We start from the raw sequence: 16,001 nt of genomic DNA, 5'->3' as shown, positions 1-16,001 counted from the left end.
AGTCCATTCACAAGGTGGACAGACATTGATAGACCTTATGTCTACCAGCGTCGACGATTTCTTAAAAGTCGTCGGAACACTGCGTATTCGATCGGTCTTATTGGAAATTGTTAAACAAACGAATTTTCAGCAGTCGACCTCATACTGCTGAACAATAATGATGACGATGATGAATATTTTTCCGTTATCATTAATCACAGATTAGTCGGATATGATTGACATATCACAGCTGATCTTATATCCTTATCGCGCTCCCAAGTTCCTCATCTAGCATAAGATAGATCGATGCTTAAAAAAGCAACAGGTTGCAAAAAGTCCAAGAAAGGTCCTCAGTTTTTAGGCTGTCGATTCCAAAATACTAGAATTTTTTAAATAAGTTCTACTAGTTACTATTTTCAGATTATCAAAATCTAACTACTGATTTCACTTAAATCTGAAGCAAAACTAAAGATAGGTGTAAATCACGCAAAAGTAGTTGTAAATAAAATAAACACATTTCTCTTAGTACATTTATTTCTATATAAGAAGTTAAAAATTTAAAAGAATTGTTTTTAAAATTGATTCAGATTGATTAAATGTTTGTAATAATAACAGATACACCAAAGTATCTGTTCATCTTAAATTAAGCGATCAGGAACGCCCATTACCATCAACAACACGGGAGTCAAGAGAAAACATCTTTTTTAATATAGTCATAATAGTATCTATCGAATAATTCTATGGAAATATTTCGTTTAATATCTTCATCATCATTGTGATTATTATCATTTCGTTGCGTATACTATAATGTGTTTATCCGATGTGCGTTGGTTAACTGTATACGAATCACTCTATCCAATGCTTTCGTCGGTTAGTAGCTATTGAGTGTAACCATGTTTGATTATACCGAACAACGCCTAAGCAATTACTCTGCAGGCATAAAATAATTTTACTTGTATTAAATTTATTGAGGAAGCTGTTGTGGGACAGTGAAACAGAGCTAACGGTGCGGTTTATAATGTTCAACTTTATAACTTTCAGATGCGTTTGAAATGAACGTAATGGAATCATGATTGAATGTAACTTGTTTGGTAATGCTTTCAAATGAGCTATCGTTTTTATTTCTAAAGAATGTTTTTTGGGATTTCTTATATTTTTAAATTATTAGACAGTCCGAAATTGAGACTTTAATAGCACAGCCAAATATCATTGGCGAATATAAAGCTCAACGAATCCGCTGACTTGGTCATTTGGAGCGAATGGGATCGCATCGGAGCGTGAAGGTAGCGTACCTGGAAAAACCGAGGGGTCGAAGACCAGTGGGTAGACCGCTGGATCGATCGCGTTGAGGCAGACTTGCGCGAATTGAATGTCAACCAATGGCAGACGATGGCGCAAGATAGAGGAAAGTGGAAGTCTCTTGTTTCGGAGGCCAAGACCCACTTTGGGTCACTGAGCCAGCGGAGTAAGTATTCCGAAATTTGAATCAACAATTTTTATTCTCTTCTCTTATTTTCAGCCGATGGACGCCCACTGCAAGGCATAGGCCTTCAGCAAAAATCGTCACGATGACCGGTCCTGCACTGCCTGCATCCAGCGACTCCCGCAACCTTAACCATGTCATAGGTCCACCTCCAGTGGGGGCATACCCACACCGTGTCTACTGACTCGTGGTCGCCACTCGAGAACCTTTCTGCCCCAACAGCCACGAGCGATATGCCCCGCCCACCACCACTTAAAATGAGCAATTCCTTGAGCCATATCGGTGATCTTAGTTCTTCTGCGAAACTCTTCATTTCTAATTAGATCTCACAGCGAAACTCCCAGTATAAACTTCTCCACTGTCCTCTGGGTAACTTGGAGCCTTCCAATGAATCCCGTCATAAGTTACCATGATTTTAACAAATTTTATTACTATGTTATAAATATATAAATGTAAACCTCTAAAACTTTATCAACTTTTCCATGTGGCGTATTAAATTTTTTATTGGAATACAACAGGCAAATATCTTCTGTTAACACAAAGCCTGTAAAGCGATCCGAAATTTAAATACACTTTTTTCTATCATTACGTTATTCATTATTTTTAAAAACATTAATTTTGGAAAGGATGTACTATACATTAATTAATAGCAAATAAGCATTCAGTCATTTAAAACTTTTACACCTATAAACAATCACCTTATGTATAAAGAATTTTAATACAAGAGATTCTTGAAACAATAAATTTTGTTACCAAATAAAGATGTACACTGTTTTGCTGATTACCGCCTTGCAATTAAGTATATACCAATTTAATCGAACATATAAGCATGTAGATATAAAAACGGTTAAGTTTTTTTCGCTTTATACGTACTAAAAGAGTTTAATGGCAACCGAAATGGGTTTTGGTTTACGATGGTTGCAAAGGGAGCACATCACTAGCGCGAGTCCGGTTCGGTAGCGGCTAACGAGTTGGGCGTTTTTGGGCATCCTCTCAACGTAATGATATCCAAGTCTGACACGGTTGACACAGCGACATTGGACATTACAGTTCGTAAGTACAAATGTCCTTTGTATTCAAAATATATATAATACTGTTTTAAACATAAACATTTTAACACAATTATTTCTATCTATAAAAATAGTAATATTCTTTACAATTTACTGTTTATCATCTTCATCATTTTAGCAGTTAGATTTCTACAGCCATACAGGCCTCCCTATAGGTTTCCAAGTCCGACTAAAACCGACCAGCATCCAGTGTTTAGAACGACTTTTACTAGCTCATTGGTCACCATGTGCCTGAACATTCCACGCCACGCTTGCCTATTTATGATCTATACTCCGAAACCTTTCGGCCCCAACAGCCTTCGGTTGCATGATATCTATGTTATAACACACTATGTATTAAGTTATATCCGGAATCAACTTATACGAAGTCTTCAAATGTTTACTTAAATTGGCCCTCTGGAGCTTTTAAATTCCATAATTGTGTTTAAGAATTGCTAAAAATACAAGTAGAAAAGGTATAATTCTCGCTGGTAGAAGGTAAAAGAAGTAAAAAAGTATTTGAGAAAAGTCATGTTACATTAGATAGACTATACAACCGTGTACTAAGATACGAAACAAGGACCGCATATTTCATTTCGTGTAACGGAAAAGTTTGGAACTCAAATAGAGATAGGTAGATCACATGGTAAGATAAATGGAGTAAGAAAGATACAAGATGGTGGCCAAGGGAAAGTAAAAGAGGAAGACCGCAGGAAAGACGGCAGTAGTATTACATATTAGTAGTAGTAACTATCTAGAACAGAGTAAGAAAGTGGAGGAGGCCTTTGCCGACTGGCAAACCGACCTGATAAAAATATACATTCATAAATACTTGAATAAATTTTTAACTTTTCATATTTATTAAATTGTACGATAAGGAATAATAATATAATGATAATTTAGGAATCAAAAAAGTGCATTTAATGTAATGGGTACGGAACTCAAGTTCCGATTTATTTCGAAAATGGAATAAAAAACCGGATATGAAATAATAACATGGTAAAACAAGACAAGATGATCCGGTTTCGACCTGACCGTTATTAACAGCAGTGAAGTATAAATTTGCGAGTGAGTATTGAAACTGGAGCATACGTGATAAGTACAATTCATTACAGTTTACTGTTGATTTTTGTTTTATAAGAGATTTCATTCTTAAATATTTTTTTTAACTAAAAAGTAAACACAGAGTGCCGAATACAGCATTTATCAGCGGGCTGGCGGGCGGTGCACTTTGTTGCACGACTACCACTGCATGTGCGGAAGTGTATGCATGTGTGTAAATATTGGTCTTTTTCTTACTTAAAAAGTAAGCATTTCAGTGTTCTTAATAGTATTTATTGAACCCACAGAATTATTATTATTAGACGCGGCGTGGACCTAACCTTCAGCTTAAAAGCTATCATAGTGACTACCTTTGGAAAAGCTTTATGCCTTGTAGTGAGCGTATATCAACTAATATGATAATAAATACTAAATTCTCAAGATATGAACAAAACATTTCATGTGCTTACATTTAATTGTATATTATATCTATTTTTTATTTGAACGTGTACGCACGCTATCAAAAGACATATGGCCTGTATATGTTTAACATACCAAAAGTCTGTCATAGTATCGAAATATAATATTGACAACGGCTAATAGATCAAATAGCCATATAATATACATTTTTGTATTATAATATACAGAGTGATTGCTTATAGTTATAAAAACTTTAAAGGAGTTAATATAAAACTTATTTTTCAGCAAAATGCTTTATCATCCTGTATAAAGTGACCAGTCTGAAATATGTCATATTAATTTTTTTTTCTGTTGAATTTGTCATGCCAATGACTATAACAGTAAAAACTTTGCAAGGATAGATATTATACAATAATTAATTTTAATATTTAATAATCTTAATTTAAAAAAGGCTTTTCTTTTTGTTTCATTACGTCACTTATTATTTTTGAAACCAATGATTTTTGTTAAGAGTTTACCAAAAATTAATTAAAAAAAAATGAGCTGTAAATATATTCCTTTAAAGCTTGTACACCTATAACCAATCATCCTGTATATGTATATAGACCTATTTATTAACTAATAATACGTTAGATGAAATAGCCAAAAATACTATACATTTATTGCATATAACGCAATGTTTATTCATTAAAAGCAATTAATGTATTCCATTTATGAATATGAAAATGAAATATACATTCACTTAAAGATTTTAAATATACAATCAATCGCCCTTTATAACTATTATTTAATGAAATATTGTAATTTATATGTTTCAAAAACGTTAGAAGAATTATATTTTCATTTCGGTCTTATGTCTGTCGGCTAACTGTCTGTCAGTCAAATGTTTGTCCGTACATCACGGTATTGGATAAGAATGCAAAGTTAAGCCATGCTGAATTATGAGTCAAGCTGAATAAAAAACAAATGAGTAAGAGTTTTTTCGGTTTAGCCAAATGTTATGCATTCTTTAGTAGCCGATTCGATCTGATCCGAGACTTTTATCTACCTCCGGCCTATCTTCCACCATCACGGTATTTATGTTGGCCACTCTATAAATCCCTCACCGCCACCGATTTGAACCCTCGATTGCTATTTATAGTTGTTAATCTGACATCTGGAGTGTGGGACGAACAATTGAGTTTCAACTTTCACACTCTTCGCATTTTAGTTCGTAAATCTCGTTGAAATATATATACACGAGATAATTTTTTTTCGACACAACATGACATACGATGCTTTGGTCTGTCGATGCATTCGTAATAATCTTTATTTTATACGGGATTTTTTTATTTTATTTTCTGTATGTAACAAGTAACCACAACTTTATTCTTCATATATTATAATTCTTCTTTTTTGTATATCTACAACTGTCTGTTTAAAATACATCCAAAGGTTATGTTCGTTGGTGAACAACAACCGACCAAGTCAAAATTCGGACCTCTCTGGCCCCCTTGAGTTGAATGAATAGCGTATTAAATACCAATTTGAGCCGAGGTCCCCTCAGGGGATCCTCTGCGCCAGCTCACTATAGATAGTCTGCCTAAGCGATGCAATAGTTACATGGCTTCTTAACCCAGTGATATTGTATTTGATATAACGACCAGAGTCAGCTTCCCAAATGAGTCTTCGAGCAACAAACGCGGTTTAGGCTAAGCGTCTTCCATCCTCTGCTTCCTATATAAAATATATATATATACACACACACACATATATATATATATATATATATATATATATATATATATATATATATATATAGAGCAGTGGTATCGCAGCGGTAGGGTACTGATTCTTGTTTCGATTTTCTTTATACAGTGTTATATAATTCACACTTTGCATTACTTATATAGAACTGCCACTGCTCACAAACAAGCTTCCAGAGGATAAGTAGCAGCGCCCTACCATAATACTACATTGCGATCGACAACCTACCTACCAATGGACGCCTATGCCTTACATAGGACATCTTATTATAATTATCATTTATTTACATTCAATTCAAGCTTCCCAAATGAGTCTTCGAGCAACGAACGCGGTTTAGGCTAAGAATCTTCCATCCTCTGCTTCCTAACTATATATATAACCCATGTCATGTATGTAGAAGCTATATCGACTCTAATAATTATCATTTATTTACATTACAGTAACCTGAAAATCTAGACCAGTCTAGTCGCAGCCACAATAAAATTTCCTAATATATTATTTAAATACGTTTACAATCATATTAAAGCAGTAACATACTATGAGTAACATACTAAAAATATTTTTATTATTATATACATTAGAACGATACAAATATCACGACAGTAATCTGCTAACAACTTATATCACGACAACTTGGCTGTGTAAAGAAATGAGAAATGAATGAAAGGTGATACAGAGCAAAAGGGAAAAACAGTAAAATTGTGGAATGAATAAACCGAAAGACAATGTGAATTATGAAAGAAGAGAAAGAAAATAATAAAAAATTCTGTGAAAAATTAAATAAATTTGCCCAAAAAGTCCCTGTCCCACAAAAGATAGGGGGTACGAGAGGCCCCCCATAGCAGGGACCATAAAAAAAAAAACTTGGCTGTGTAAAGTGCGTAGAGTACACGTGCACTAGGATCGAAGATACAAAGTAAGTCTGAATCGCTTTGCTACCACAGATTATATATTATAATATGTAATTTAGATACGAAACGCGATAGAGCGTAGTAATTTAATTGACCGATTTCCATGAATTCTTTTGCAATACAATAAAACAGATTGCAAAAAAAAATGTCAGGTAAAAAAAAATTACAGCGTGCGTAAAGATCGTTTAGCAAAAAACAAGGCCAGCGACGAATGCACGTGTACTAACAGTTTTATTATCCAGCCGTACACTTGCCGACAATAAATTTGAAGTAATTTTAGTGTACAGTAATAAAATGTAAGAGCTGTGGTAAGCTGTATACTATTTGGCGGTGGAACAACGTGATTCGTTGCACGTATGTATTGGCCACGTAGTAGTATGAGGTTTTATTTACGATATTAATACTGCTATTCTATTGGCATATACAGTATAGGCGCTCCAATTATTAGGGCTCAGATGATACGTAGCTTAAACCTGTTTGGACGTAAGAAAGCTCTAGGAAAGTCTTGACTCGAGATGCTAGCTTATTATCGGATTAAGCACCTGAGGTAATTCTGTTCACATCGTCAATGACTTTGAAACCAACGTCGTTAAAACTACGGTAGTATTCGGATGCTTTCCAAAAGTTTTAGTAAAAGAATACCGTGGGAGTTTAGCTGGTAAAAGTCTGGTATAACCATCTATTTGTCCTCTGCAGCAGAGAAATATCCAATATAGGGTTTCTCCCAAAAAAAAAAACAAATAGAAATATACACAGATATATAAAATAATGCAGCAGTTACACCAATTGTTTTGATAAATATTTTCAACGTGCCAAATCAAATGCGGAACTCGCGGGATTGGATTCTCAATCAAAGTACGCATATTAAATAAGAAAATGACCTTTGTTTAATGAAGTAAAGCGACTTTAAATAACCAAATCATATAATACATAAAAGTCTAAATGTAAGTAATATCACAACTAAGAGACAATTGTATGCATAAAATATATACAACGATAGGAAAGTAAAAAGCCTTATTGAAGCTGACTCTGTGTTTAGCACTAATCGGTGTAACATAACTCCTGAAGATGCCCCGTGGAGGGGTGAAACACGTGTGGAGTGATTTGACGGTGGCAGTTGTGTAGTTCGCATTGTTTGTCGCATGCGCATTTGTCAGCGGACTGGCGGGCGGTGCACTTTGTTGCACGACTACCACTGCATGTGCGGTAGTGGCTAAATATTGGTCCTTTTCTTACTAAGTAAAAAGCCAATCAGTGTTTTCAAAACTGCCTAAGAATCTATAAAATCAAATATTGTGGTTACTTAAGATTTAAGTGATTTTCAATTATTATAAAGCTTTGTTAATTGTTAATAATTAAGTTAAATTTTTTACACGGATTTCGATTGTTTTTTTAAGATAATTATTGTAATTGGTGTATATCTTACGTAAATATTAGGAGGACCGGAAGGTAATGTCGTTTCTGTTGACGTATTTTACAGAAAAACCGATTGATTTTTACCGCTCCGGCATTGAAAATTTGTATACTAGATGGAAAAAGGTTGTTGATAACGAAGGTGAATATATTGTTGATTAGAAATAAAAACTTGTAAAAATGCAGTCGTATGAAAACTTAAAGCGATATTACTTTCCGGTCCCCCTAATATATCATCCTATTCCGGACAGATCCAAGAACATAAAAATCGTAAAAGTTCATCCAGTCGTTTTGAAATCATAAACAGTGTAATTAACACGATATTGTTTTGTATATATAGAACATATCATTAATTTTTTATACAACTTTCGTAAAATAACATAGCGTTACGTTTTTACGTATATTGTGTCTCATTTGTCTGGATCATTGACCTGTTCTAAACACAAGCGGGCTGCCATTCTATGAGTATCCAGTGCCAAATGCCGAAACACGAGGACAAATCTAGTTATAGAACGATAATGAGTTTATTATACATAAAAAATAACATTTTTTACTTGACTAACACATATACAGGGTGAATGGTTGTAGATATAAAAGCTTTAAAATAGTGAATATATAACCTTTTTGCTGTCAATTAATATATGTCACGCCCTATCGAAAAATCAATGGCTTAAGAAATAATAAATAACGATAGTATAGCGGCGTGAGTAAACCACACACTAGATGGACCGATGAAATATTTAAGATTGCAGGAAGTCACTGGATGCAGCTCAAGACTGGTCATCTTAGCGTTTTTGGTGAGCCTTGTAGTGGACTTCCATCTGCTAAAAAGAAGAAGTTTATACTGTATATTAAAAATAATTATTGTTTACTATCAGCGAGAAATCAAGACGGATCTTGGAGGTTCCGAAAGAATGCCGAAATTGAGACTTTAGTAGCACAGCCAAATATCATTGGCGAATATAAAGCTCAACGAATCCGATGGCTTGGTCACTTGGAGCGAATGGGATCGGATCGGAGCGTGAAGGTAGCGTACCTGGATAAACCGAGGGATCAAAGACCAGTTGGTAGACCCAGGTATCGCTGGATCGATCGCGTTGAGGCAGACTTGCGCTAATTAAATGTCAACCAATGGTAGACGATGGCGCAAGATAGAGGAAAGTGGAAGTCTCTCGTTTCGGAGGCCAAGACCCACTTTGGGTCACTGAGCCAGCGGAGTAGTAGTAGTAGTAGTCACTATCTGTTCGTACAGTCTTTTACTTGCTATATGTTAATATTCACAATACAAGGTTATAATACGTTTTAGCAATTCATAGTAATTTCTAACGACTTTGATTTATTTTCTGAAATTACAAAATTCTTTAAAATTATATTACGAAAACTACTTTGTATAGCCATCTAATAGATTCACGCGTTACTTTGCAGAAGTCCGTACTAAGTAAGAAACGGACTAATATATAGCTACTTCCGCTATGTAGCAGTAGTCGTGGAACAAAGTGCATCGCCCGCCAGCCCGTTTATAAATGCGTATACAGCAAACAAATGCGAATTACACAACTACCACCGTTAAATCACTCGATACGTGTTTCACCCCTCCACGGGGCATCCTCAGGAGTAATGTTACACCGATTAGTGCTAAACACCGAGTCACTCTTCTCTTACTTACTTTATATAACTCCTTGTGAAGTTTCTTCTTGCACATAACATTTAATGTGTTTACAATTTCAGCCGTAAGGCTTCTACTGCTGGATATATCCCTCCATCATCGATTACTGACAGAACTGGGTGGGAAAAAGCCTGCAATCTTAAGAAGGTAATCTCTGCACCGTGTAATATCTATAGTTTAGTTTATAAGTTAGATAACAAGGAAATGAGGAACTCCATTACTGACATTACAATTCAAGAACACTTTAAATAAACCTTGATCTATATCATGAATTGCATAATAATCTAACGGGTAATCAGTCAAACAAACAGAACTAAGTGGTACCATTGTTAATAACTTATTTCGCAACAATCGAACCTCGTTATAGAGCCTATCGATGAAGTTCAATTAGATCACAAAGCCTCTACACCGACAGCGAAGCTTAATCGATTTCAAATACAATAATTGATATAATCGAAAATGCACGGTACGATCTACAAAAGCCTACACTTGACAAAGATATATTTGCGCTTGAAAAACATCTACGTCAAATAAATAGCACTTAAGATTTAAAAAATACAGGCCATATTTCCCAAAAACATTAATAAGTGTAGGTAAATAAAGGTTTGTATTTATAATGAGTGCAATGTAATCGCGGTACGAAATTAGTACCGGGAAGTGTCGAAATGCAAGGGAGCGGTTAAATTTTTTTTTTACCTGCATTAAGTATTCAGAACGTGAGAACATATATTACTTTGTTGTCGCAAAGGAAACGATGTTATGGTAAAAATCATATCAACAATACTTTAATAAGTAAGAAAAGGACCAATATTTAGCCACTTCCGCATATGCATGCTGTGAAAGACTCAGAGAAGACTGAGAGAGACTCTGTGTTTGGCACTAATCGGTGTAACATAGCTCCTGAAGATGCCCCGTGGAGGGGTGAAACGCATGTTGGGTGTTTTGCCGGTGGCAGTTGTGTGATTCGCATTGTTTACCGCATACGCATTTATCTGCGGGCTGGCGGGCGGTGCACTTTGTTGCACGACTACCACTGCATGTGCGGAAGTGGCTAAATAATGGTCCTTTTCTTACTTAGGATGGACTTCCGCGAGGTAACGCCTGATTCCATTAAATAGCCAATGAATTTACGCGAAATTTTTTAAGTTAATTTCTTACATGGCAACACTGATGTGTTGATTTTTTTTTGATAATTTTTGTAATTTATATATCTTATATATATACTTATTATCCTATTACGGTGCCTTGGTTCTACGAATTTCTGACGCGATCTCGCAACATTCATTTAAATTAATAAAATCAAAAATCGGATCAGTTTTACCGAACAACGAAATAAGAACCAACTGTTCGTTGGTTCATACGTTGAGTTTTTACTACGCCGTACCGGATTGACTCATTATCACGTTATGACAGCCCACGAGTCATTTACAATCGAAATATATAATTAAGGCCTAAATTAAGACCGTTTCATATTGTTGCGATTAGATGTTATTTAGGGGGCTATTAGAGATCGTTTTTTGTTCGAAGGTTGGTATAGAAGGCGTTGTTATAATTAATGTCATTCATAGACACGATTCCTGAGCTGGGTGAACTCACATGCGCCTTTAATTCAAATATGACTTTCCAAAACGTATTTGAAATATACTGAAGAAGAATTTCCGGATGTCTAGATATAGCACTACTATTATATATCCGTTTCTTAATAGTCCAACATGAAGCAAGCCTTTCAGCAAATTTTTACTCCCGAATTTAAATTTTTTTGGTTAAGTAAAAGAAACAGGACGCTATCGATGGACTAGGAGATCAGGATAAAGTAAGAAGCCATCTAGGCAAATTTTCAATGGACAGATCAACTAAGGGCATTCATGGAATCGCTCCTGAATCTACGCATTGAAATGCTACAGAGGGAAAGAGTTGGTGGGTTGAGATACCTTTGACCACGCACACACACACCATAAGATCATACGGTAAGATAATGTTTCAAAAATAAGAATACATTGGTTCGAAATAATACAGACAAGTCGTACGGATTCGCGACAAAGCGTTAAGCGTTTTGCTAATGCTTTTATAGCGCAAATAATCGAGGAGTCAAACAACCTACCAGCTTCATTGTTATCAAACAATTATAACTCAGGAGTCTTCAAGACAAGAGTGGCTTTTTTCTGGGCTAGCATGTACCATCTAACGCTTCGTAATTGCCCCAGATCAGGCGAGACAGAGGTCAAATAAAGAACCTATAAAGATTAAAATAACTCTAAATAGAGAATATTTCTGTCCAAAATCTCGCTAAGGATTACCACTTAATTATTACTGTCCAAAATAAATAGAAATATCGTATATATTTACATAAATTTTTGTAACTTTTCATTCGGAACAAGAAATAAATGCGACGAAATTTTCAAGAGCGTGTAATATTAATAACCCGGAGATCATGGGCCGCTATAATGGAGCGACGGCTCGTGTGAGTCCGACGTTACGCAAGTTTCGTCTACGTCCCGTCTGCTAGCCATAAATAACTGACTGCGATGCTATTAGCGCTCCATGGTGCTATGGCGTGAGAAAAAAAAAGCTTTTGCTAATTTTTCAAGTTTAAGTTCGCGCCGTTCGCCAGTTCCGGGATTATATCGTATTTTTGTGTTTTTCACTTGTATGTATTGTTTCACTTGTATTCACTTGTTTATATGTATCTTTAACGTGTCTGGGGGAATGACTTCTTCTTCCGCTGCCGTTCGTTCGTCTTGCGCTGCCTTGTTTCAGCCAATCCCCGCGGCCCTAATTACACGCCGCGTCTAGCGGGTAATTATTCTGGTATTACAATGTAAAATATGTCGTGTCGTTACCGAGTCTTCTTTATTAATGTCGATTCTATCGCGCGGTGCTCTTCTTATACGTTTACGAACAACTTGCGCCATCTTTCGTAGCCGGCTGAAACTATGGGGTTTTTACGAAAATGAAATACGAGTACTTACTGTAAACGCTGTTGCCGTCTGTGGTACCGTTGACGGTGCCATCGGGCAGCAGCTGCAGGTAGCGGTTCTTGAGGAACATCTGTATGGTGCGCGAAGTGCCTGTGATGTGGCTGAGGTTGGCGGAGCGCTGCGCGCGCGGCTCGGGCGCCGGCGCGGCGGCGCAGGACGCCAGCGCCAGCGCCGCCACCAGCAGCCGCAGGGGGCGCGTCCGCGAGCGCATGACGCGCCGCGCCCATGGCAGCCGCGCGGGCGCCGTCACTGCGCGCCGCTCCGCATGCCCACGTGCCCCCGCGCCCGCCCCGCACACGCCCCCGCTCCGCACGCTACACTCGCTGTGCGGCACCGGCGCTCGGGCGCGCGCCGCACATCATACAACTCTTCAATTTTGTTCCGATCGTTTCGATTCCGCACAATCCCGCGCCGGAACACACTGTACTCGATATATAATCTCGGCCCTCAAACACGCCCTTGCAGTACACCCGCGTCGCACATCATACAACTTTTTTTTTAATTTTGTTCCGACGATTTCGATTCGAAGCGACACATGTTAAAAGTATTGCAGCAGCGGTTTTGCGACAGCGCTATGTTTCTCGGTTTACCGTCGGCCGCAAACGATCTGAGGTTTCTCGGGCGCCGTCTCACGCTCTGCAACAAAGAATTGATTTCATGTTAATAATAGAATATCTATCAAAATGTTTCGATTGGAAATCGATAGCGCCGCAAGTAGGCGTCGGCTTGCATTCACATTCGATAATTGGGCACAACGATATTATTTCGAAACTTCATTCGCAACACTATTGTACAAAGTAAGCAGGGAAAGGTAGTAACGCTTCTGGCGATACAGTGATAATTGCCGCCATAAATAGTGTTTTAATACCTTGCGTTTCATAAGTTATTTCATGAAAATACTGCGTACCTGTAATGTACCTCTCGCTTATAATTAATATCTACTATACTGTACACAAACCTATAACATTCTTGTTAGATCAAAATATTTCAGTTTTTTATAATCCTATAACAAGAATAAAAAGCCTTATTTACAGACGATTGCAGAAATCGGTATTTTTACACCCAAACCTGTTACTGTTTGCAATTTTATCCCCATAAAATAATATATTGTAAAAAATTAAATAATGTTATTGTCTATACTTTAATATAGTGGGTTATGAATAAAACTTTTTTCATACTCTTCTTTAATTGCTATATATACCATGCGTGGCCCGTAATTCTGTGGGCGCTTTAGGTGTAGTTTCTTACAATTCCATTTTAATAATTTTCAATACGCTAAAAAAGATTGTAGCAAGGTTTATATCAACAAGAGCAGTATATATCTCTATAGTTTTAAAATAAATATTTTTTAAAATTAACTATCTCTCTATCTTCTTTGCGGGAGAAGTTACACAAAATCCGTTCTTAGCTGCAATTCAATCAACTTTAGAAATATTCCTACCAAATTTCAAGACTTTAATTCTTATGATTTCAGAGATATCGTGATGAGTAGGTACATAGTTGAAAATGACATATATATAAATATATATGTATATATATATATATATATAACGTCATCATAATTATCATTTCAGGCATAAGTTGTCCACAGCTGGACATAGGCCTCTCACAGAGATGATTTCTATACATTAATTTCAATTTTTCGTAAATTATTATAATTGTAGAACAAAAGAACAATGACAATGTACACTCTAGAATAATTTACCTGCGGCTTGCTTTGTAGATAGAGAATGGAAATAATTACAAACATGTATACATCCTATAATAACTTTTATAAAATAAATTAAAACTATTAGTTACGTGTAAAAGGCACTAAAAGAGCGGCACCAAAAAAGGCGTTAAAAGAGAATAAGGTATATGTCAATATTACAAATACACTCGCTTCATTACGCCTATCTGCTAATGAAGCAATCATTAAATGCTCAACTATGTTATTTATCGCATTAACTCTCTAAATAATAATTATTTGAGACGCAAGAATTGATCAGTGAGCATTAATCAGGCATCCAACACGCGTCTCCAACATTCTTACTTTGACCTCGAACCTGGAGATTTCGATTTCTCCCCTCACCTCCGCCTGTGCCATGACGTTGCTTTACAAGTTCCACTATTGTTATTTCAGATATCTTACTCGATAATGTTTGAGATATTACAAGGTTTCTATGCAAGCACCATAGATATACAAGGTAAGCACATCGTTTCGCGTAAACCTCCATTGTGTTCAGGATTATTAGCTATTTATTAAACTTTCACAATGTAAATACTCCTTTATATCTAAAACGACTATTGTGTACAACGTATTTCTATTTTCAAAAACTTTCAAATATGTTGTTCTTATACAGGTGATTGACTGAACGTATAGCTCTATTATCTACAAAATGCTAAAGATTTTACACTGTTCAATCACTCTTAATAAAGTGATCACTTTAAAACTATACTAGAATTGTCGTCGTTTCAACCCCGTACATAAAGGCTTTCTCCAAAGATATATTGGGCGATTTATATTGTGTTTACTTGATGATTACAATAGTAATGTGATTTTAGGTTCGATTCATAGAATATAATCATTCACACTGCATTAATTATATAGGATTGCCACTGCTCACAAACAAGTTTCTAGAGGATGGACTGCACCGTACTCCGCGTACCATAATACCACACTACAATCGCCAACCCGGGTGCCAAACGTGGCGATTATGGTATATCTCCCCGTAGATATATTCAGAAAAGGCATATTCTTTGCATTGTGTTCACGGGCGAAAACGACGACATGATATTTATTGCAAGAAGTCACTGGATTTGAATAGAGTTAGACCAAACATCGTGGCAACGTTTAGATGTCTTTACCTTTATGATGATGATAATGTACTATTTAATTTAACATACTCTTATATGATGACAGAATTATATATGTCTAGAACAGTGATTCCCAAAGTGATCTATATCGACCCCTAGGGGTCTATGACAACCTGCAAGAGGTCTACGTCAGCGAAAAAAAATTTGGGGGTCCATGAAATGAAAATGGGAGTCCACGATAGTGGATCTCAACACATACACTGATAGTACCTATTTACTTACATCATACTATCTTATAATATCAAAACATTGACATTAATTTCCTTTCCATCGTCATACCTAGTGGAAAGGGAGTTCAGCGCTGTTATCAATCTCCTAACGAAAAAAAGAAACAGACTGGACATCATTAGCCGAGGAGTTTTAAGATTAACCCTTACAAAATTGACGCCAAATGTTGATAATTTATTATTAAAGCATCAGGTTCATCCTTCTCACTAAAAATATTGACTTATTGCTTAT

General features: G+C 36.2%; 1 protein-coding gene and 1 long non-coding RNA gene across 2 annotated transcripts in view; both read right to left on the bottom strand.

The window, feature by feature from the left end:
• bnl (branchless) overlaps nt 1-12,897 on the bottom strand; it is a 210,542-nt gene extending 197,645 nt beyond the window's left edge. Inside the window, exon 1 of the mRNA XM_068763403.1 lies at nt 12,678-12,897. Coding sequence (XP_068619504.1) covers nt 12,678-12,897 — 220 coding nt within the window. The remainder of the gene's footprint in view (nt 1-12,677) is intronic.
• Nucleotides 12,898-13,054: 157 nt separating this feature from the next.
• LOC137920157 (uncharacterized) overlaps nt 13,055-16,001 on the bottom strand; it is a 99,083-nt gene continuing 96,136 nt past the window's right edge. The window contains exon 3 of the long non-coding RNA XR_011106757.1: nt 13,055-13,322. This is a non-coding gene — a long non-coding RNA (uncharacterized lncRNA). The remainder of the gene's footprint in view (nt 13,323-16,001) is intronic.

This window comes from Battus philenor, unplaced genomic scaffold (genome assembly GCF_028537555.1).
Source record: "Battus philenor isolate CCGP_79_NKW_IND1 unplaced genomic scaffold, ilBatPhil1.0.hap1 SCAF_18, whole genome shotgun sequence".
Lineage (NCBI taxonomy): Eukaryota > Metazoa > Arthropoda > Insecta > Lepidoptera > Papilionidae > Battus > Battus philenor.
Note: the sequence above shows the minus strand (reverse complement) of the source record. Positions and strands in the feature narration are given on the sequence as shown.